Source organism: Schistocerca piceifrons, chromosome 1 (genome assembly GCF_021461385.2).
Source record: "Schistocerca piceifrons isolate TAMUIC-IGC-003096 chromosome 1, iqSchPice1.1, whole genome shotgun sequence".
Lineage (NCBI taxonomy): Eukaryota > Metazoa > Arthropoda > Insecta > Orthoptera > Acrididae > Schistocerca > Schistocerca piceifrons.
In genome coordinates, this window is record NC_060138.1 from 760612995 (window position 1) to 760637432 (window position 24438).

At 42.5% G+C, this 24438-nt stretch overlaps 1 protein-coding gene across 1 annotated transcript in view; it reads left to right on the top strand.

The window, feature by feature from the left end:
- The first annotated feature begins 1448 nt into the window (after positions 1-1448).
- The window catches only part of LOC124774909 (otoferlin-like), a 188459-nt gene continuing 165469 nt past the window's right edge, over positions 1449-24438 (top strand). Inside the window, exon 1 of the mRNA XM_047249587.1 lies at positions 1449-1615. Coding sequence (XP_047105543.1) covers positions 1449-1615 — 167 coding nt within the window. The remainder of the gene's footprint in view (positions 1616-24438) is intronic.

The following is a 24438-nucleotide window of genomic DNA, read 5'->3' on the forward strand; positions in this document are numbered from 1 at the left end:
TCCTGCTGAGAGTGCCAAGTAAACATAATGAGTATTTTTATGCTCTTACAAGCATGACATTCATTATCTGTAACTAAGTCTACTGAAATTTGGAAACATGGCAGTACAAACTCTGGGTCCCGAATCGCTAATACTGTCTCCCTTTACCATTCTTCTTTCAATATCATGTACTACTCGTTCACTTCCTGAAGACATTTGGGGAGGAGGATGATGAGGGCTAGCAGAATCAATACAAACCGTAGGTACTCGACCAGCGAGGAAAACTTTCTCTCGCTGACAACCAAGCCCGAATTTCCTAGCCGACAGTACCGAGTTTAGGACAACGTTTGTTTTGTAAAAGAAAAGAGATTTGACACGTGGTCTAAACAGCGCAGGAAACAAAATTAAGCACAGCGAAAACAACTCAGGCTAGGGACAACAATGTTGGTATACACTACGTTGAATGCTGGGCTGAGAATGGTATGCCGGTCGGTGTGGCCGAGTTGTTCTTGGCGCTCCAGTCCGGAACCGCGTGACCGCTACGGTCGGAGGTTTGAATCCTGCCTCGGGCATGGATGTGTGTGATGTCCTTAGGGTAGTTAGGTTTAATTAGTTCTAAGTTCTAGGGGACTGATGACCTCAGATGTTAAGTTCCATAGTGCTCAGAGCCATCACCCGACTTAATTCGACTACATTCCATTATCCTCGTAATGCTTTTGTTGATGTTCATCTTATATCTTCCTTTCAAGACACTGTCCGTTCCGTATTCATAGCCAGGCACTGGCACCTGCAATTTACGTTGCTTGTACCATTTCGACTAGACTTTAATAGTAGAGAATTGCCGGCCGGTGTGGCCGTGCGGTTCTAGGCGCTTCAGTCTGGAACCGCGTGACCGCTACAGTCGCAGGTTCGAATCCTGCCTCGGGCATGGATGTGTGTGATGTCCTTAGGTTGGTTAGGTTTAAGTAGTTCTAAGTTCTGATGACCTCAGATGTTAAGTCCCATAGTGCTCAGAGCCATTTGAACCATTTTTTTGAGAATGGTATATAACTTTGGAAAATAACTTTTCGTCGGGGATGCTGGGAGTGTAAGCACGTGACTGCCGCTTTGCACTTTGCCTGTTGTTTTGGGGGAGGGGACGACAAACACTGTGTGCTCATAGCGCAGGGAAGGCAGCATACTGGGTTCAACATTGCATTCACAATGCCAGCTGCAATATACTACGTCGCGCTGCAAAGTTTCTTAGCCAAGTTTGGGAACGGACGAATACAGTTCGTACCGGACTGAAGTATCCGACTTACACCGATTCCTCCGCTCCCAGAAAAGCAATAGGTTACTGTGCGTATAATATAATACCGTGTTATGACATTCGTTCATTCTGCTATTCCTCTCAGTCGCCCCACAGAGTGTCTTCCTCCGCGCAGGTTAGTACGCTTGCACTGTCATTTGTGATGGTATTTGTGGATGGTATGTCTCGAACAGATCACCAGTTCTTCCACAAGTGGGCGGCGCTCGAGGATCCCGCCAACCCGACGGCGGGCAGCCGCGGCTTCCTGCGGGTCGACCTCAACGTTTCAGCGAGTGGGCGCGCACCGCCACCCCAGCAGATCACCCCCGAGGACGACGACATCGAGGGGTGAGCATTGCAGCCAGTGCTACCCTGCATCATCTATGTTCTTCTGCTGAAGCTCACTGCGTTTATTCGCCTTCAACTGTGCGCTGATGGTGTAGCCTTCAATCTGAAGACTGGTTCAGTGCAGCTTTCCACGATAGTCTATCCTTTGCAAAGCTCTTCATCTCTGCATAACTGCTGCAACATACATCCACTTGAATCTGCTTCTGTAATCATGCATAGGTCTCCCCTATAGCTTTTACTCCCACACTTCCTTCAGTTACCAAATTGACAATTCCCTTGTTTTTGGCAAGCTGTGCCACAGTTTTTTCCCTGGTCCAATTCAGCACCTCCACATTAATTTTTCTCTCTACCCATCTTCTCTGCCGTATTCTTCTGTAGCAACACATTACAAACCATTTTATTCTCTTCCTGTCTGAACTGCTTATCGCCCATGTTTCACTTCCAGTCAAGGCTACAAACCAGACTAATACCTTTACAAAAAAACTTCCTAAGACTCAAATTTGCAGCAGATGTTAACAAATTCTCCTTTTTCAGAAATTCTTTTCTTGCTATTTAAGGTCTATTTTATATCTTCTCTTCTTTGGCCTTCATCATTTATTTTTATGTTCAAATAGTAAAACTCGTCTATCACTTTTAGTAGTCAATTTCCCCCCCCCCCCCCCCAAAAAAAATGGTTCAGATGGCTCTGAGCACTATAGTACTTAACATCTGTGGCCATCATTCCCCTAGAACTTAGAACTACTTAAACCTAACTAACCTAAGGACATCACACACATCCATGCCCGAGGCAGAATTCGAACCTGCAACCGTAGCGGTCTTGCGGTTCCAGACTGAAGCGCCTAGAACCGCTCGACCACAACGACCGGCTCAATTTCCCAATCTAATTACCTCAGCATCGCATAATCTAAGTCAACTACATTCGTTTGCCATCGTGGGTCGTAAGTCAGGCTTCGTTCGTTTGGGTAGAAGACCACTTGCCTGCAAAAGGCAAATGTTCCAGTTTTGGGTCCAGATCTGGCACACAGTGGTAGCCTGCCGTGGTGTACCAAACCAGCACGTACTCCCCTGTAGGGTGAAAATTCATTCTGGAAATTTCCAGTTTGGTTGGTAGAACCGATTTTATCAATCTCATAATGAACCAAGACAGTCCTCGTCTCTCCAGTTTGATATGTTATTGCTCTTTTAGGGCACTTTTCAAAATGCTTCTTAAATTTGTTGGACTATGCTTAAGTTTGTTCCACTCCGTGTAAAATGAGCTGTGTGAAATTTGGGTTCAGTAATACCAGGTGAAACGGGGTCTCCTGAGCCTCTTGAATTGGAAAATCTAGAAAAAGGATACTATGCGCTTTAAAAACTGTCACCTCTGGATGATAAAATTATTCGTTACAGTAGTATATTTATGTGTGTTCCAGCACATAATTCAAGTTTTTGCTACTAGTTGCCGCAACAATAACCGAAAAAATCCAAGTTTTCGGTGATGGGAAACACAAAAATGGAAGATGGCAGCGCCAGGAATCATAAATATTCTAAGATGTCAGTGCGGGAAACTTAAAAATGCATGATGGCGGTGGTGGCAAACTTAAAAAATGGAAGATGGCGCTGATGGAAAATTTAAAAAATCCAAATTGGCGGAAATAGCCCAGTTGCGCTTTGTGCCCTCTCCCCATGGTCCCTCCCTTCTACAGCCAATATAAGTGTAGTATTAAAACAAAAAGCCAGCAGTATACTATTGTTGTGGGCAATAAAATTAAACAGTCAATTACAGTGTTGGGCCGGAGCAGCCATCTTGGCTGCTATGTAGTATCCAAACGATTTGAATTTTTGATTCATGTTCAAAACTATTTATCTAAACAATTATATAAAGGATGATCTTGTAGTATTTCCACATCTAATATACATCAAGGTCACACACACTCACACAAACACACACACACACACACACACACACACACACACACATACAGTATTTATATCACGAACTTACAGGTTAAGCAGCACTAGTGTACGTGCAAACTTTGATTTCTGTACTACACATGGTATAAGGTACAAATGGGCCTAATTTTTCACATCTAAGTGGTTGTATGATGCTTGTCAACTGTCAGTATTAATTCAACATTCAAAATGTTCTCAAAACTCTGCCAGAACTACAAAAATAACATGCTAAACAGACAGTTGACACTTCAAGTTAAACATAAATTATCGCTGTAGTAAAACTAACCTGGCCAGGCTTAAAACTGCAGAAAACACTATGCTAAACAGGCAAACACACACACACACACACACACACACACACACACACACACACACAGTAACTAGTCTCCATTACTGTCAGCTAGTGGAGGAATGTAATTAATTCCAGTTTTTAGTTGTCCTTTTGGTGTTAGGCACAATGCACCTTCCAATGAAATATTTGCACACTTAAATTTTTCCATGATGGTTGTCAAGTGGTACAACACAATCTCCAAGTGTAAAATACGTAAATGGTGTTGGTATATCAATATGAGGATGTCTTACTTGTGGCTGGAAGAATGGACGGACGCCACCTATCATTTTTACATGTTTTGCGGTAATAGTTCACGTTAGTAAACACTATTTTCGGGGCGACAAAGGTAATGTACCATGTTCTACCCTAGAAAATACAATTGACCTTATTAACAGCCTAATATTGCTTTCTTTTTGCATTTAACTAGATGTACTGCAGATTCTGTACAAAATGAAGTTTTGAGGAATGCTGCATTATTTACTGTGTGGAACTATGATGATACAGCTCTCTAAAACGTATGCAGACTGTATTTCTTAGAATCAACTACTAAATAACACCACAAATTAATCGAAATACACTATATAAACACACACACACACACACACACACACACACACACAAACACAGAACATAGCCAAAGAATTGACTAAAGATGATCTTAGGAAAGAAGGAAGAAGGTATTTTGAAGAGCTTTTTGTTGTGATGTAGCACATAAACTGTATGTATCCGCCGGCCGCGGTGGCCGTGCGGTTCTAGGCGCTTCAGTCCGGAACCGCGGGACTGCTACGGTCGCAGGTTCGAATCCTGCCTCGGGCATGGATGTGTGTGATGTCCTTAGGTTAGTTAGGTTTAAGTAGTTCTAAGTTCTAGGGGACTGATGACCTAAGATGTTAAATCCCATAGTGCTCGGAGCCATTTGAACCATTTTTTGTATGTATCCGTAATACACTCGGAGAACATTTGCTATGTTTACGTTCATCACAATATGTCAAAAATTGTGGTGATGGGACAAGACAGAGATCAAACATGTTCAAGATTATGGTGCAAGAAGACAGAGATGGAAGGCAGATAGCCCATAAATAAATACTTGCCAGTGAAATAATATTATTTATCATATTAAGTAACATTGTCGAGTAGAAAACAATGGAGGCTGCTTATTGCAGCATGCAAGTATAATTACAGATCCCTGATTGTGAATGATATCACGAACGTATGCTTTTTAGCCATGATCATACGGCGGTATGTATTGTCAAGATCATAAAACATGAACTTACTTTAAAACCAAGCTACACAAGATAAGCAGTTACGAGTAAATATTGAGACTTAATAGCGATAGCACCTACTCACTAACAGTATGATCAAAATATTGAGAGCATTCCACAACTACAATTACAGCAGCACACAAGGATAATAACAAATTAGCTGATAAGAGTAGTAATTGAACATAAGTTGCAAAAATGCGTTATTGACTTCAGTCAATGACCACAACGTTTCAGAGCCGATCTCCAATATATATAATTCCATTGTCGTGTACGATTTTGCTACGTGCTTCTCGTTCTAACAAGAAAACTAATGGACAGAATAAATCTCGGGTGAACAACCTGGTATGAGTGTGCATAGGACGCAATATTTCGGCAATCGACCACGTTGCCATCATCAGGTGCACTGATGTACTGACCGGCGGTGGGCCGCCACCAGTTATATATAGGACAATCCCCCTCCCGCTCCTCCTTCAGGCGCTTCCTATGAGTCGGTGCGGTCCGCGCCCCGCGCGCGGTCCAGGTACAGCGTCCGTTCTCCCGCCGTCTGGGCGCTGCGTCCTAGGTCTTCTCGTTCAGGAGGGTTTGCCGGCACCGCTCTCGTTATTCTTCCCTCCACCCCCGAAGTCGGTACACTCTGGGAAATATCCTTTTTCTTCTTAATCTGGGTGATCGCGGGTTCCCACGCCTTGCTAAGGATGTAACCGCTGTCACGATTTAGTTGTGGCTCCCTTACTCTAATCTCTGTGGCTTCTTTGATTACACGGTCCCAGTATTTGGAAGTCTATGTCAGGACTTTTGTTTGGTCATAATCCATGCTGTGGAGTTCCGACAGGGAATGCTCAGCGATTGCCGACTTACTGGGCTGTTGCAGTCTAGTGTGCCGTTGATGTTCTCGGCATCGGTCCTCAGCGGTAAGAATGGTATGACCTACGTATACACTCCCGCATTGGCAAGGTGTCTGATAAACCCCTGATTTACATAGACCAAGGTTTTACTTGACACTACCAAGAAGGCTCTTGGTTTTGCTTGGGGGACGGAAGATGGTTTTCACTTGGTGTTTACGTAAAATGTGTCCCATTTATCCGGATAAGGCCCCACAAAGCGGAATAACAGCCAAGGCCGCCTCCGCCTGAGGTTCCTCCTCAGTTTCCGCCGGTGCTGCAGGTGTGGGATGCAGAGCCTTCCGAATTTGCCCTTCCTTGTAATCTTTCCTCCGAAACACGGTCAGGTTGTTCCTCATTTTCTTCTATGTAGTTCTGAGTAAAAGGCTATACATGACCTTTTTAGTGTGCCATATGCAATTAATTATTCTGTAGTCTTTGCATCCTTCGACATTATGTTTCTTTGGTAAAGTTAGTGCAAGAATTTTGACTAGATTCTTAGGCCAACTGTCCTTCCCCCATGTCCTATTGACAGGGTTGCTTGGTCTGGATATTACTCTAATTCTAAAAGTTTTAGAGCTACAGCTGATATTTTATTGTAGTCCACTGATTTCCTCTTCCAGAACTCTTTAATGGCCTTCTCCAATTCAAATCATAATGTGTTTGGTACATGTGCCAATTTGTCACACGCGAATTCATGTTCTAAACTCAATCATGTATACTTTTCTTGTACGTCATATAATTCCTCAATATACTTCTTCTGTACTTGTCTGCTGTCTTCTACGAATGCTGTCATCTTTCCATTTTTACTTAGTTTACTCTGTTTGCTGACTTTTCTTGGATATTTGTTTGTTATGTACGTAACTGTTCCATGTATTGCTTCTAATTTACTTTCCTTTCCAGTTTTTCATTCTCCTCCCACTGACTTTTCATCCAATCCTCTCTATCCTGATCTGTTATTCTTCTCAGTTCAAAGTTCAGCTTTCCATACAGTTTTTTTATCTTTCTTCATTCTTCCAGTTTCTACATTTATCAGTTTTACCAAATGGAGCTGATCCAGTCTATTCACTCATATTCTTTCCCTTCTATATTTATCCAATCTTTTTTTTAAACCTTCCAGAATTTTATTTGAATCATATTCCATTCTTCTAGTACAATAATACTTTCTGTTGAATTTTCCAATTTTTATTTTCAATATTTTGAGAACCTGCCCTAGATCCTTCAGGGTTCAAGTCAACCACATTCCATTTGCTTACCAGTTGTCTTATTTTAATATGCCCAGTTTTGTTCACATGTCTGTTGCCAGCAAATTATGATCATCTGCATGAGATACGTTTTTGTCAATGTGGATTCTGTTTACGAACTTTTCATTATAATAAAATTTATCTGCTATCTTGCACTATGACTATGAGCATTCCATGTATACAGTCTTCGATGAAGATTCTTAAATAAAATGTGTGTAATCCAGAGATAAAAGTGGTTCCAGAACTCTATAAATTTTTAAACACTTTGTTTCCTGTTTCCAAAGTCCATATTCTGCGACTATTCTGTTCCAGTCCTCCATACTGTAAGTTTTCCTTCGCACTTCACATTTTTTCGGAGATTTCTGCTATTTGTCCATGTATTTGATATATTTTATCTTCCTCTGTATGAGGTGTCGGAATATAAAACGATTGTTCAGAATTTATACTGTGATGCTCAGTAAATTTTATTGCTAGCCATCTTTCATTCAGTGATAAACTTTCTTAATGTTGTTCTCGAGATTTTTCTTGTACATTAATCCAACACTATTTGCTTTTTCCTCTTCTTCTTTGAATATGAATTTATAGTCTACATATTTAAAGTTTCCTACTCATCTCCACTGCACCCCATGTAGTCCTCAAATAATAGTGTTGTACTTCTTCATTTCTCTTATCACATTTTCTAGTTTACTCTCTGTATAAATAGTTCTTACATTCACTGTTCAAATTCTCAATGCAGAGACTTTCGTTATTCTCTCCTTATTATTCTCAAACTTACAACCCTGCACCCTTGAAAGAGGACCCGAGACTAGTCGTGCCTATGAGAGTCATACAGTGGGACGATGGATACCGCTAGGATCTTTATCCTATGGTTTCCCATTGCCTTCAACATTCTATGCGTTGCCTTAGTATGTTCACCTGATTTTAGTAATGGTTTTCTTTTTCAGGGGCATGAGAGTGTCCCATCTCCCTTTCAATCATCTAATATTGAACTAGCTTCTGGTTCTTCGACAGAAGGGGTCTCCCTATCGCTGGAGAAACTTGGTCCCTGCCTCGTTGACGATCTGTACAACGCATGTACAGATGTTTCCCCCTCTCTACTAGAGATGACATCGTGTTTTATGTGTCTTGAGTCTGAGAACGTACTGGTGTTTTATAGACCAACCAGCACTTGCAGGTGAAGTGAAGCTATTACACTGCAAATTTCCGATTGGGGGCAAAAGATGAGCTAAAACAATAATACCGTGCAAGTAAGAAGGCTACTGTGTGATGCGTTCAGCTGAGAGCAGGATGTAGAATATTTTGCGTTGTCGCCAGTGAGTTCTGTATCTCTTCTGTCCACGACTCACGCTGCAGCCGTTGCCTACGCTGGTATATGACAACTCTGTAGTGAGCGCCATATTTGGCAACAGCTCTGCCTTCTGACTCTTCTTAGAAAAAAATTTTATGGTGGGCAAACTAGCGCTGTGATTTCATAAGTTAATAGTAGTCTGTTTGTAATGAAAATCAACGTTAAATGTACCACCACACCCCCAGTGAACAAGCTACCGATGGATGCAGTAGTATGAAACTATTGGCCTGAGCATCTTGTTGTACACCGCCCCTTGTCACTTTGCATTACCACATGGCTTCTTAAATTCACAACACTATAGATCATAGTGCCATAATTTTAATTGATTAATAACATGAACTAGGATCACTAATTTTGCCGATCATCAGTAAAAGGATTGTCATACAAGCAGAAATGTCAGGACTAATAAATAAGTTAGCTATCTGCTTATGCAAGACTGAATCATAGAAATGACTTCTTCGTCCAACTAGGTAAGTAGATGTAACCAGGAGGAGAAGGAGAAGGAGGAGATTAGTGTTTAACGTCCCGTCGATAACGAGGTCATTAGACACGGAGCACAAGCTCGGATTAGGGAAGGAAGGTGAAGGAAATCGGCCGTGCCCTTTCAATGAAACCGTCTCAGCATTTGCTTGAAGCGCTTTAGAGAAACCACGTAAGAGATAAATCTGATAGCCGGACGCGGGTTGAACCGTCATCTTCCCGAATGCGAGTCCACTACGCCACCTCGCTCGATGGGTGTAACCGGATACAGGGAAGAAAAGACTTGTTCCCGTACAGCATACTTACAGTATTATTCTCCAAAACATTACGTTCAGTTTATGAAACTTCCTGGCAGATTACAACTGTGTGCCGCACCGAGACTCGAACTCGGGACCTTTGCCTTTCCGGGCAAGTGCTCTACCAACTGAGCTACCCAAGCACGACTCACGGCCCGTCCTCACAGCCTTACTTCTGACAGTACCTCGTCTCCTACCTTCCAAATTTCACAGACGCTCTCCTGCGAACCTTGCAGAACTAGCACTCCTGGAAGAAAGGATATTGCGGAGACATGGCTTAGCCACAGCCTGTGGGATGTTTCTAGAATGAAATTTTCACTCTACAGCGTAGTGTGCGCTGATATGAAACTTCCTGGCAGATTAAAACTGTGTGCCGGACCGAGACTCGAACTCGGGACCATTGCCTTTCGCGGGCAAGTACCAGGAAGTTAGCGGTACCTATTCGGGATAATTTCCTTCAAGAAGATTTAGTTGATATTCATGATTTTATTAGGTTGAATTCTAGATACAGATATGAATTAATAGTCTTTGAAGTTTACATCAAATATTCAGGGATTGCTGCTCTGTAAAACAAAGGTTATTTTAGGATTACATATGGTGTCAAGAAAATACATAGAAGAAGATACCTTTATAAATTGACTTGAGGAATGAGTGGTACAACGTACACTACTGGCCATTAAAATTGCTACACCAAGAAGAAATGCATATGATACACGGGTATTCATTGGAAAAATATATTATACTAGAACTGACATGTGATTACATTTACACGCAATTTGGGTGCATAGATCCTGAGAAATCAGTACCCAGAACAACCACCTCTGGCCGTAATGACGGCCTTGATAAGCCTGGGCATTGAGTCAAACAGAGCTTGGATGGCGTGTACAGGTACAGCTGTCCATGCAGCTTCAACACGATACCACAGTTCATCAAGAGTAGTCATTAGCGTGTTGTGACGAGCCAGTTGCTCGGCCACCATTGACCTGACGTTTTCAATTGGTGAGAGATCTGGAGAATGTGCTGCGCAGGGCAGCAGTCGAACATTTCTGTATCCAGAAAGGCCCGTACAGGACCTGCAACATGCGGTCGTGTATTATCCTGCTGAAATGTAGGGTCTCGCAGGGATCGAATGAAGGGTAGAGCCACGGGTCGTAACACATCTGAAATGTAACGTCCACTGTTCAAAGTGCCGTCAATGCGAACAAGAGGTGACCAAGACGTGTAACCAATGGCACCCTATCCCATCACGCCGGGTGGTACGCCAGTATGGCGATGACAAATACACACTTCCAATGTGCATTCACCTCGATGTCGCCAAACACGGATACGACCATCATGATGCTGTAAACAGAACCTGGATTCATCCGAAAAAAGAACATTTTGCCATTCGTGGACCCAGGTTCTTCGTTGAGTACTCCATCGCTCCTGTCTGTGATGCAGCGTCAAGGGTAACCGCAGCCATGGTCTCCGAGCTGATAGTCCATGCTGCTGCAAACGTTGTCGAACTGTTCGTGCAGATGGTTTGACGTCTTGCAAACGTCCCTATCTGTTGACTCAGGGCTCTAGACGTGGCTGCACGATCAGTTACAGCCGTGCGGATAAGATGCCTGTCACTTCGACTGCTAGTGATACGAGGCCGTTGGCATCCAGCAGGGCGTTCCGTATTACCCTCCTGAACCCACCGATTCCGTATTCTGCTAACAGTCATTGGATCTCGATCAACGCGAGCAGCAATGTCGCGATACGATAAACCGCAATCGCGATAGGCTACAATCCGACCTTTATCAAAAGCGGGAACGTGATGGTACGCATTTCTCCTCCTTATACGAGGCAGCACAACTACGTTTCACCAGGCAACGCCGGTCAACTGCTGTTTGTGTATGAGAAATCGGTTGGAAACTTTCCTCATGTCAGCACGTTGTAGGTGTCGCCGCCGGCGCCAGCCTTTGTGAATGCATATCACGGCATCTTCTTCCTGTCGGTTAAATTTTGCGTCTGTAGCACGTCATCTTCGTGGTGTAACAGTTTTAATGGCCAGTAGTGTAGTTTCAATGAGTTTTGTGAAAAAAGGATCATTATTCCACTTTCTCAGTTGCGGAAACTTCAGTTTCTTATCTTTTCAACAGATCTCTCAAGAACATTATGTTGTAGAAAATGGCAGCTAAATAATCGTACATTCATGAGATATAGGATCTAGTGAGTTAGCACAATCACTCAAAACAGTGCACTGAAAATAGTGCACCTGATGTAACAGATAATAGACTTTCATCTAGTGCCTACATGATAGTAAAGACAACTTAAATTTATCTAATTTTAGAGTTGACCATTTTGTTAGGAGTAACACACAGAAGACAGCTTTCAAAGTGGGCTACAGGCTGCCGCTGAAGCGACAGTGAGTCGGCCTTATCGCAAGTAGGTAGGCACGTGCACACGTTGTCTGGTCTGTTTAGTACTACCTTATCACGCTCCATAACCTCGTTACGTCAAAAATAGCTCCTGCTGGTGACCTAAGTAGCAAAAGACAATGAAATTATTTTCGAACTTCCAGAAGCCTCTGTTATAGCTCGAAGTGAATAAATTTACATGTAAAGTTACTGTAATTATTGCTTGCATTCACATAATTTTTTTTATTTTATATGACATAAAAAGTCGAGCGCGCGTGTGTGTGTATTTGAATGCCTGAACAGTCTTAGCTAGAGCTGATGTAGTCAGCTGAATGAACTAACACAAAAAGAGCGGCTTCAGAACTAGTAAAGAAGGAGGAGAGGATTAGATGGGAGGTATAACGAATGTGATTGGAAAAGCTGACTTCGCGCTTTATCTCACGACTAAATACTAACCTGTTGGTGGTAACAATGATCAGCCAGAACATTATGGCCACGGACCTACTATCGATATAAACCCGTTCAGGCGACAACAGCGTCACCTGGCGACGGATGAATGCTAGTCAGACACGCGCGCGGTGCATGTAGTACCACTGAGAGTGCTGTCCGTGTGTGGAACGGGGAAGGCGTGGGATCTATCTGACTCTGACCGATGGCAGATTATGATGGCCAGGAGGGTTGGCACGAGCATTTCGGAAACTGCACGACATGTCAGGAGGTCTAGGAGTGCTTTGGTGAGTGTCTTCAACACGTGGTGAAACCAAGGTGAAACCACGTCCAGATGTCGTGTGATTGGACGGCCACTCTTCATTACGTTTTCGTAGCCTGGGCAGACTGGTAAAACAGGACAGACGGCGAGCTGTGGTGGAACTAACAACATAATTTAAAGCTGGGCAGACTACACGTGTGTCTGAGCACACAGCGCACCGGACACTCCCAACGATGGCCCTGCACAACCGACAATCCATGCATGTGCCAATGTTAACTGCACGACATCAGCAACTACGACTGAAATGGGCACGTGATCATCGGCACTGAACGTTGTTGCAGAGGCAGAGCGTTGCATGGTCTGATGAATCCTGATACCTTCTTCGTCATTACGACAGGAGGGCGCTAATCCGTCATCCTCCAAGGGAACAGCTCCTTGGCGCCCGTACTGTGGGACGGATACAAGCTGGGGAACATTCAAATGGACATCCATGGGTCTAGTGGAGCTCTTGCAGGGCATATGACGACCAAGGAGTGTCGTAAACTGTTTGCAGACCACGTACGCACCTTCATGACGATCATGTTTCCCGACTGCAGCGACAAGGTAATGCGCCATGTCACAAGGCTAGAGGTGTGTTAGAATGGTTCGAGGAACACAGTGACGAATCCAGCTGATGTGCTGACCCCCCAACTCACCACATATGAAACCGATTGAACGCATGTGGGATATGGTTGAATGTGGCGCCAGAGCTCATCGCCCCCCTCCCTGGAATTTGCTGGAATTACGTGACTTGTGTGTACCGATGTGATGCCAACTGCCTCCATGGACCTAACAAGGCCTCATTGCTTCCATGTCATGACGCGCTGCCTCTGTTATCCGTGCCAAAGGTGAATATACCGGCTGTTAGGTATGTGGTCGTAATGTTCTGGCTGATCGTTGTATAGTATCCAATACAACGCCGTTGCTTTCTCATCATTTTAATTGTATGTAATTTACTTATTTTTCGCCTTTATTTACTTTTGCCCTCCTTTTAATAGGAAGCCCTCTAATTGGATTTTAGTGTGTCATCACATGATGATCATGAAACCAACGATGTCATCATCGGTTACTTTCAAAATTGTCCTCGCCAGGACTGATAGTTGAGGTCAGAGTGGTGCCTCGAAGTTCTCTTATATGTCCTGTTTGTTTAGAAACATCAAAACACATTCTGGAAACAAGGCGGCACTATCGATAGAAAACTGTCACCAGGAGCACTCCGATGTTAACTGACGTCCGAAGATTTAGCAAATGCTTCTGTCCTGTGAACTTCATCTCGAGAAATTTATTTAGGCATTAGCAATAATTTTGCGACAGGATAAATCAGTGGCGGACTACAAGTAAGTGCTGAGCAGAAATTACTACAGTTAGAATTATTTTATAGTTTCAATGAAATTACTTCGTGCTCAAAGATGGCATCTGTCTTAAACGACGGCTCAAAATTTTTACTATGTTTGAATTCATTACATTACATAAACTAAGATGCAAGATTAGTGTTAAGACATTCAAGCAATCGAGAACGACACAAATTCCGCCATGAGCGATACAAATAGAACGCAAAGTTAGCATAAAATGAAGACTGTGCACAAGAAAGGTGTAAGAAAAGGGAGCTAGATAAGGCCAGAAAGATAAATCATACAAACATACCAAGTTATCTGAAGGAGATGAAATCTTGGTCCGTCAAGATAGAGGTGCAGTTAGAAGAGTTTTGAGTAAACGGCATACCGAACAAGATGTTTTTTACTGTAAATAATAGTATGAATGGTTCGTTAGTTGACTAAACTTACATTACGCGGAACGGCACACTTGGTGAATTACCGGGGGTAGATGATTAAGAGTGAAACACCTGAGTTCACTCTGTATCCAATTTTTGAGATCTTTTACATAATTTGATCCGAAGATATAATCCAGAACTCAGTAACTTTAGCGACAATGATTTGAGTGAATCAGACTACCCGTTTTCTTCTTTCCTTTGGTGGACGGCTTTTGCGTGTTAACGTCGTCTTATTAACTGTGTACATTGCACAAAAAATAGTTAATTGCTTGTTTGATCCTTCCACCTCTTTTGTTTTCTGTAGATCATAGGTCTCAGGTCACTATGTTTTGGATATACTGTTTTATTTCGTTCTTGTGGTGTCATCTCTCCGTTGTACATATACCCTTCATACGTTATTTAATACATACAACTCCTAATTACGCTCTGATTGCCCTGCTCCTTGTTCTGTTTGGCTTTTTTTTGGGGGGGGGGGGGTAGAATCCACGGTGCTGTAATGTAATTTTCCCTTTACTGTAGAATCACCGAGCAAGGTGGAGCAGTAGTTAGCACAATGGGCTCGCATTCGGGAGGACGAAGGTTCACGCCCGCATCCGCCCAACCTGATTTAGATTTTCCGTGTAGGGTTTCGTAGGGATCGAATGAAGGGTAGAGCCACGGGTCGTAACACATCTGAAATGTAATGTCCGCTGTTCAAAGTGCCGTCAATGCGAACAAGAGGCGACCGAGACGTGTAACCAATGGCACCCCATACCATCACGCCGGGTGATACGCCAGTATGGCGATGACGAATACACGCTTCCAACCTGCGTTCACCGCGGTGTCGCCAAACACGGATGCGACCATCATGATGCTGTAAACAGAACCTGGATTCATCCGAAAAAAGAACATTTTGCCATTCGTGGACCCAGGTTCTTCGTTGAGTACTCCATCGCTCCTGTCTGTGATGCAGCGTCAAGGGTAACCGCAGCCATGGTCTCAGAGCTGATAGTCCCTGCTGCTGCTAACGTCGTCGAACTGTTCGTGCAGCTGGTTGTTGTCTTGCAAACGTCCCCATCTGTTGACTCAGGGCTCTAGACGTGGCTGCACGATCCGTTACAGCCATGCGGATAAGATGCCTGTCATCTCGACTTCTAGTGATACGAGGCCGTTTGGGTCCAGCAGGGCGTTCCGTGTTACCCTCCTGAACCCACCGATTCCAAATTCAGCTAACAGTCATTGGATCTCGACCAACGCGAGCAGCAATGTCGCTATACGATAAACCGTGTGAATGCTCTGAAAAGCTAATCATTTGCATATCACAGCATCTTCTTCCTGTCGGTTAAATTTCGCGTCCGTAGCACGTCATCTTCGTTGTGTAGCAATTTTAATGGCCAGTAGTGGATTTCAATAATTGTCACCCTGTATATTGTAAACAGTGACGGTCCTATCACACTTCCTTGGGGTACACCGGAAATTACCTTTACATCTGTCGATTTTGTTTCGTTACGAGCGACGTGTTGAGTTCTGTTTGCAAGGAAGATATGAATCCAGTCGCAAATCTGCTCCGATACTCGATAAGCTCGTATTTTTTTCACTAAATGGCATTGCGGGACGGTGTCAAATTCTAAAATAGATTGACGTCAACGATATAGGTCTACAATTGTGTGCATCTGTCCTACGGCTCTTCTTAAAAAGCGGTATGACCTGCGCTTTCTTCCAGTCGTTAGGTACTCTTCGTTCCTCAAGCGATCTACGATAAATTGCTGCTAGAAGGGGAGCAAGTTCTTTCGCATAATCTTTGTAGAATCTTATTGGCATCTCATCTGGTCCTGACACCTTTCCAATACTAAGCTACTGTAGTTGCTTTTCTATTCCGCGATCGGTTATCTCAATGTCAGCCATTTTGATGTTCATAAGACGATTGAAAGGAGGGACCATGTTACAATCTTCCTTGGTGAAACAATTTTGGAAGACCGAATTCAGTATTTCGATCTTCTCTCTGTCATCTTTCGTTTTGGTGCTTATGGTCGATGAGGGAACGGACAGATGATTTTGACCCACTTACTGATTTTACATGTGACCAAAACCTCTTAGGTTTTTTACTCAGATCGATTGGTAAAGTTTTTCCTTCAAAGTCATTGAACGCTTCTCTCATTCCTCTCCTTACGCTCATTTTCTCTTCGTCCAGCTTTTGTTTGTCAACCGTGTTTCTACTTCTTTTGAATCTGAGGTGGAGTTCACTTTGTTTGCGTAGCAGCTTTCTAACACGGCTATTATACCACAGTGGGTCTTTCCCATCCCTTAAGACTGTACTTGGAACACATTTGTCTAGGGCATATTGCACGATTTCTTTGAATTTTTTCCATTTGTTTTCCACATCTTCGTCCTCATCATCGAATATTTGATGCTGACTGCTCAGATACTCTGAAATTTATATCCTATCACTCCTGCTAAACGAAAACATCTTCCTACCTTTCCTAATATTCTTTGCCACACCCGGCCTCATAGATGCTATCACAGTCTTATGATCACACTGATGTCTTCTTCTACGTTAACTGATACGATAAGTTCAGGTCTGTTTGTTGCCAGTAGGTCTAAGACGTGACCTCACGAGTTGGTTCTCTAATTATCTGCTCAAAGTAATTTTCGGACAAGACATCCTGAACAATACCACACCAATCCCTGGATCTGGCACCAGTTCTGATAGCCTGACACTCCCTAGATATATCTGGCAGGTTGAAGTAACCCCCTATTACAACGAGATGATCAGGAAATTTACTACCGATGTTCTGCAAGTTCTGCCTCAAGCGCTCTACCACTAGAGCTCCTGACCCAGGCGGTCTATAAAAGCATACGATTACCATTGTTGACCGATCTTTGATTACTTAACTTCATCCAGATTAATTCGCAATCTGAATTCGTGATAACCTCACTTGATTCTATGGAATTCTTTAGTGTAATAGCCACGCGGAGTGGCCGCGCGGTTAGAGGCGCCATGTCACTAATCGTGCGGTCCCTCCCGCCGGAGTTTCGAGTCCTCTCTCGGGCATGGGTGTGAGTGTTGTCCTTAGCGTTAAGTTAGTTTAAGTAGTGTGTAAGTCTAGGGACCGATGATCTCAGCAGTTTGGTCCCTTAGGAATTCACACACATATGAACATTTAGTGTAATAAAAGCGCATTCACCATTGGCGACTAATCTATCCTTACGATAAATATTCCAATCTGAACTAAGGATTTCGTTGTCTTCAATGTCCAGTTTCAACCAGCTTTCTGTTCCTAATACTATCTGTGGTTTATAACTTTGAGTACGGGATACCTAATTACGGGACCTTTCCTTGAATGCTCCTGCAGTTCACTAAAATCGTATTAACCTTTCTATTTCTGATCTACAAGGACGAACGTTCTCTGAGGACATTGTGACTAATTTATCAGGCAAATCTTCTTTGATACCAAGGGAGGGTTTCTCTAACATAGAAAAGCCCTATGTGCACGCCAAACGTACTCCGCGACCCCTGTAGCCGCTTCTTGCGTGTAGTACACGCCTGACCTATTAAGGAGAAACCTGTAATTCACATCCGATACTGTCGGAGAGTCGTCTGAGTTTCTGTTTTAGACATTCCACACTGCTCCAAACAGAGGACCGCCATCAAACCTGGGAACGATGCTACAAATAGACCCCCCGTGCGATGCTAGTTGCCTTCACTAAATCAGCCATCCGCCGAAAGAAGTCGAGAATGCCCTCAGAAACCAAGCGGCAGGCGTCATTCGTGCCGCTACATGCATCCGGTTGCGCCCAGTGCTCTCTTTAACCGCCAGCAGAGCCTCCTCCACATCACGGATGAGACCTACCTGCAAACATACCAAATGCAAGCTGGCATTCTTTCCCGCCTTGCGTGCTGTGTCCCTGTCACCCGCCTAACATTGGAGTTCCAAATGACAAGCAAACCCACCTACTGCACTTCTCCGGACTGGGCAGAAAAATCGGCCGCTCGTCCAACAGGAGAGGCATCTTGTGCTGGCTGAGAGTTATCATCAACACTGGGTAGCACCTCATACCTGTTACTAAGGCTTAGGGAGCCAGCCGCGCGACCTGCTCCCTCTTTCGCCTTCCGTCCAGTGACACTCGAACCCATCACTGTCTGCCAACCACTCTCGATTGAGGACTGGCCGTCAGATGTTGCGAATTAGAAGACGCAGCGACATCGGCTCACCAAGGGATTACAAAGGCAACACGGTGTCGCTGGTCCTGTTCCCAGAGCCTCGACGCTGCCGCAATTCTTAATATTAGCCAGAAGCAGGTCGACGGTAGCTAACGCTACTCCTAGCTGCTACCGACAGCAGCCAGTTCTCCTTGTGTCCGCTCACAACATGCACAGTTGTGTGTGAAAATAGATATAAGATCTCAAATGACGCTACTGAGTTTGGCATACACGCAAAATATAACTAGGAGAATAAAGAAACACTAAATACTGTTCTGCAGATTTCTCACTATGCCCTGAGACGGCAAACTCTTAAGCAGAAGTAGATTTCTCTATTGAAGTGGATGTACCTACAGTTACCTGTTATTAGAAACTCTGCTTACCTGAAAGCTACTGCACGAGATAAGTATGAAAAGTAGAATTCACTGGTCTAAATTGTATGCTATGTACCAACACGAGATTTAAACTTAGTGGTGTGACGTGGTGGTCCGACGGGGGGAAAATTATACTGGGAAGCCACCTTGCACAAGGATAAGCATGCAAGAACAAAAACTTAGTGATTTGCTAACCACTAGGCGTTGGTCTCGAAACACGAGGCTTCTTTCATTCTGGCTGTTTGAGACGGGATCTTGATCTATAAACATCGTAATTTTTTTTTTTTTTTTTTTTTTTTTTTTTTTTGGGACAACATATTTATATTATAACTCTTGACAAATTAATTTCATAAACTCCATTTCGAAGGTTGTTCTTACTATCAGCAAAAAGTACTTGATAATCATCAAAGAGTGTTGTCATTAAGCAATTACCGTCATATCGGATAAGTCCTCATGAACGCAAGTTACCAGTTTCTCTCTCCGAACATATGTACAGATCGAATATACAAACCGCAGACAATTACACAAAGGATCATTATTTCCGCATTGGAAATAAATATAACTAAACCTCAATGCTTTGTTTCAATAAGAGCAAAGGAATTCACATGCAATAATCCTTACGGCCTTCAACAACCAACTTTAATTTTTTTGCAGATTTACTCCATTTTGACCTATCATATTCAGCAAACGCTATCAAGTTATGGAAATTAGAGTTACATTCTGCAAAACCAAATTTGGAACAGAAAATTGCGGGATAAGCAATGTAACCAGTGAGAGGCTAATTTGAAACAATGTAACCAGTGAGAGCGTAATCTGAAACGCAAAGGGCATCCCTCTCTATCTTGCATCTCTCACGATAAATTCGTGTGTGTTTATTTCTACTCTGATTGAAGAAACAAATATTCAGTAATATTCACAATAAGAGTATTTATTTATCGATGATTGAAAAGATGCACTTAATAATTTTTGCGAATCGAACAGACTCATCGCATATGATTTTGTGAATCGATTAAAATATTAAATTTAATTTACAGCAGGCAGCATTTTCCTCAAGATTCGTGTACTGGAAATGTTCTCCGTTCTCCTCTCCTTATTTCTTTTAAACTAAACTTTCTTTCAGTATATTAAATGTTTCTCATTATGGAAAAGTACAATAATTGAAGTAAGGCGCCAGAGTAATTGTGCCGTGGGTACAATAACTTCCACGAACTGACTGGCGATAATTACAGCGTTCTTTAGCACCATTCTAATTAGTCACATTAAATTGTAATTAGATCCTCGGAATGCCCGCAGAATTAATTTTCTCTCGCTCGGTGATGTAATGATTGGTTCGTTTATGAAACGCACTAATTTCCCGTCCTCCTGCTTATTGCAGAAGTGAAACTGAAATTTCTGTTGCTCCCATTGGACCTTAGGTGGGATACTTGCTACAACTTTCTCAAGTGTCGAATACCCAACAGCCTATTGCGTGGAATAACCATAATCGAATTAATGAAAGACCGGGAGATGTCACCATATGCTGGATCATTTCAGTAAATACTGACCAAATATTTGCTTCACTGAACCTGCCTAATAGTGGTAAACGATTTGATCACTAAAATAATACAACTAGATCTTTCAGTATCAATAACATAACAGTTCGAGCGAAGAGAAAGCTTTTGTATTCCACCTTTCGATGGTTCAGATGGTTCTGAGCACTATGGGACTTAACTTCTGAGGTCATCAGTCCCCTAGAAATTAGAACTACTTAAGCCTAACCAACCTAAGGACATCACACACATCCATGCCCGAGGCAGGATTCGAACCTGCGACCGTAGTCCACCTTTCGACAACCTGTTTAGATTGTCCTTATTACCAAGCCGTCAACAGTCTTGTTTTGAGGCCGGTTTCTGACACCGTTTTCATTCTGAGGGAGATATATTCTACCGTAATCTACCTTACAGTGTACAACGTTTTATTCTGCATACCTTATCTGCTCAGAATGACGCTCCAACGTTTAAATCACTTCTCGAAAGAAGATTTGTATTATATCTTCAATCATGCATATGCTCGGGTATACTGTTTTCTTTTATCGTAAAAGACTATAGCTGGATAACGTTTACCCAACTGTAAACGTCCTCAGTCCTGTAGAATATGATACACTGTGCGTATTGAATGATGTTCAGCGTATGTGTATCTTAAGTCGAATTTTTGGATGCCTTAGTTTCTTACATTTCTGCGTTAGTGGAGTTGCTGTAGGTGAGTCCCGCAGAGAAAAATGTGGTTTGTTCCGATAACTACAGTTACGTCGTTCCAGTCTCCGCCTGTTAAGGTCAATGGCTATCGAAGATTTTTCTGGAAATCAGCAACAAAGGTCGAGGCAAGATTACTAGGATCGAAATGGTTCAAATGGCTCTGAGCACTATGGGACTCAACTGCTGTGGTCATAAGTCCCCTAGAACTTAGAACTACTTAAACCTAACTAACCTAAGGACATCACACAACACCCAGCCATCACGAGGCAGAGAAAATCCCTGACCCCGCCGGGAATCGAACCCGGGAACCCGGGCGTGGGAAGCGAGAACGCTACCGCACGACCACGAGATGCGGGCTACTAGGATCGAAAGAAATAAAATCTTTCCTGTTGTAGCATCATATCTCTCTGTCACTTAAATTCGGAAATGTGTCACTGATTCATATCACTCGTAGGTAATAATAATCTACTTGCAGCTTTGCCACGCAAATGATTTCATGACACAGGTTTCAATTGGATGGAGAGGGAAAAAAATGAAGTTATCCACATAGATAGGAACTGGATCTTATGTTATATATTAACGGAAAAGAAGCTACATTGAAAAAAAAGAAAAAAAGAAGCCACTTCTCTTCCTCTTATAGTGCTGAGCTGCTGTTCTTATCTAATACTTGGATAGTAACTTTACAAAGAGTGCAATAAAATGTGTATGTGCCGATAAAGTTAAAGAGTAGTTTTAAAAACATTAGTGTTAAGCAATTTGTGATTCATTGCATGAATGAATAAACCAACATTGCTGAGTCTGAAATCCTTCGCTAAGACGCTAAACCGTCGCAGAGGTGGAAACGTTAAAAAGAGTCTTCCCTTCTCTTTACCCAATTGTCACCGGAGCGTAACGATTTTATGGTACCAGGAGGTACAGTTGGCAACGCCATCCGGATAGATTTATGCTTTCACGGGCATGCGTCTTCGAAACTCGCTCTCGCTTCTTGTTTCCGTCTCTGGAAGTACAGAACTGCCTCTGGTCTGGACGGAACAGCTTTATCAAATAAAGAACAACGCTCCAAAAGCAGACGTGCTGAAGGAAGTGAAAGAGCTGCCTGAAAAGTCTCCAGTAGTGAGGCTGACGTATTGCACTTGTGGCTGGAATAAATGATGATTCACCGTATTTCAATTATTGCATCCTTGTCGCCTGCGTCTTTACCTGGAACAGTGTAAGTTATGACAAGAATTGGGATTTTTATGTTCTACTTACATATTCTTTTCCTTCGCTACTACGTATGTGAAAAGCATAAATGTGACGGATTACTTTGTCACGGTTGATGTATTTCATTTTATCGTCGCACATTTTTCCATATTTCCTATAATTGAGCCTTTTAAAGCCAAAGTGGTGCAATTTCACATTTAAAAAATATGCGTTAATGTTAGAAATGAAATCTAAACATGTAAAACTACCTGCAGGAATAGTGGTGGAACTCCTAGTTAGTCTAACACCTACACAGACAACAGCATGAATTTATGCAGTCAGCAGGGCTATCTATCGACAGCCAGAGTGATGTAACTGGGAGTTACAGCACTATCCCAATTACTAGAAGAGCTTCTGTGAAGCTTGGAAGGTAGGAAACGAGGTACTGGAAGAACTGAAATTGTGAGGAGGGTTCGTCAGTCATGCTTGGGTAGCTCAGATGGTAGAGCAGTTGCCCGCGGAAGGCAAAGGTCCCGAGTTCGACTCTCGGTCCGGTACACAGTTTTAATCTGCCAGGAGTTTCGTCTCAGTTACTATTTTTGTTCTAGTTTCATGGAGGATACATGCTGCTGATTGAATATTCCACATCATTTTGCAACTTCAGAGTTACTTTATTTTTTAAATGAGTCAAGCAATGACCTCAGAAAGTGACTGGGACACGGTTAGCACACCAAGTATACTGTCTGACAACGGGTCTAGTGACGAATATGTTTCTTCAGAATTAGAGATAACTACTGGTGAGTGTTTTTGTGGTTTCTGTTGTTTTAAGCTAAACAAAGTTATTTATAAATCTACGTAATATCATATTTTACGTAAATAAAGACGTACAATATCATTTCTTTAAACTTACTTAATTTATTCATTTACTGTTTTTCTGATTTTTAACTATTTTTATGTGTTTATAGTATGACATTAGAGGTTACGTTTAAGTTAGTTAGCTTTTACGTTAGTTCGCAAACACTGTGACAAATCGAAGCTTGGTTCTGTTAAAATATGCCTTTTTTATTTGTTTGGATGAAAATGGAGAAGAGGGAGATGAGGCAAAGGTTCATCCAGAAGAAGCTCTAGAAACCGAAGAAACAGATTTCTGAGTCAAAACGATATCGAAAGAGAGACGGAGTACAAAAGAAGAGAGAGAGAGAGAGAGAGAGAGAGAGAGAGAGAGAGAGAGAGAGAGAGAGACAGTTATTGAAAATGTAGGAAAACCTTACAAAAGCGAAAAAAGGAATACTGGTGAGAAGGAAAAAAATTTAATAATCCTAACTGCAACTGCAGGAATAAATCTTTTGAAAAAATTTCAGAGAATTCACGAAAAATGCTCTTGAGTCTAACAGGAAGACAGATTCTGTAGCCGTCCAAAACGCGTTTTTGTGTGGTTTGATAAAGCAAGAAACGTAAGGTTTCCGAACAGGGGCAGCAGCCTTTTCAGTAACTGCAAGTTTGAAATAACAAAACATTTTTAACCAGTAGTTTGCAGTCGTTTGAAAACAACTGCATACGGAAAGAAAACCACGCGAATCAAAAATATGTAGTATTTTATTTTTTATGCTGCAAGTCAATTTTCTTCCGAAAACTACATCAGCAGCTTTGATTCGCTTACATACAGCATGTTATTTCAGCAGCGCAGCAGATGATTCAACTTTAAGCTTTCTGGTTTCCTTGAATAAAATCTTGAGATGGACACGACTATTTACGTGGCACGGCAAAGAAGTCTGCCATAAGAGTCCATGAAAAAGAATTGCGGCAATGAGACTTAACAGTGCATGACAGTGCGTAGTAAGCTTCAAAAGTGGAGTGCTCTAATACGGGCCTAACACGTCAATCAAGTGTGTTTTTTTATTTATTTTTTTTATTTGCGCCAGCTCTACCAGTTTCCGCTACATATTTAATAATTCACACGCACATGCAACCATGATTCCTGTACAATATTTACACTGATTGTAGACATGTTACTTACATCACAATGTGCTCCCATTGTTGCCATAAAACGTCACACCAAACGCCAGTTCAGTATGGAGCACACAAAACTCATACTTTCAGACAACACTCCAGCCGTGCGCTGCTTACATCGCGTACGTTATACGAAAGTGATGATATTCAGTAATTTAACGTTGTT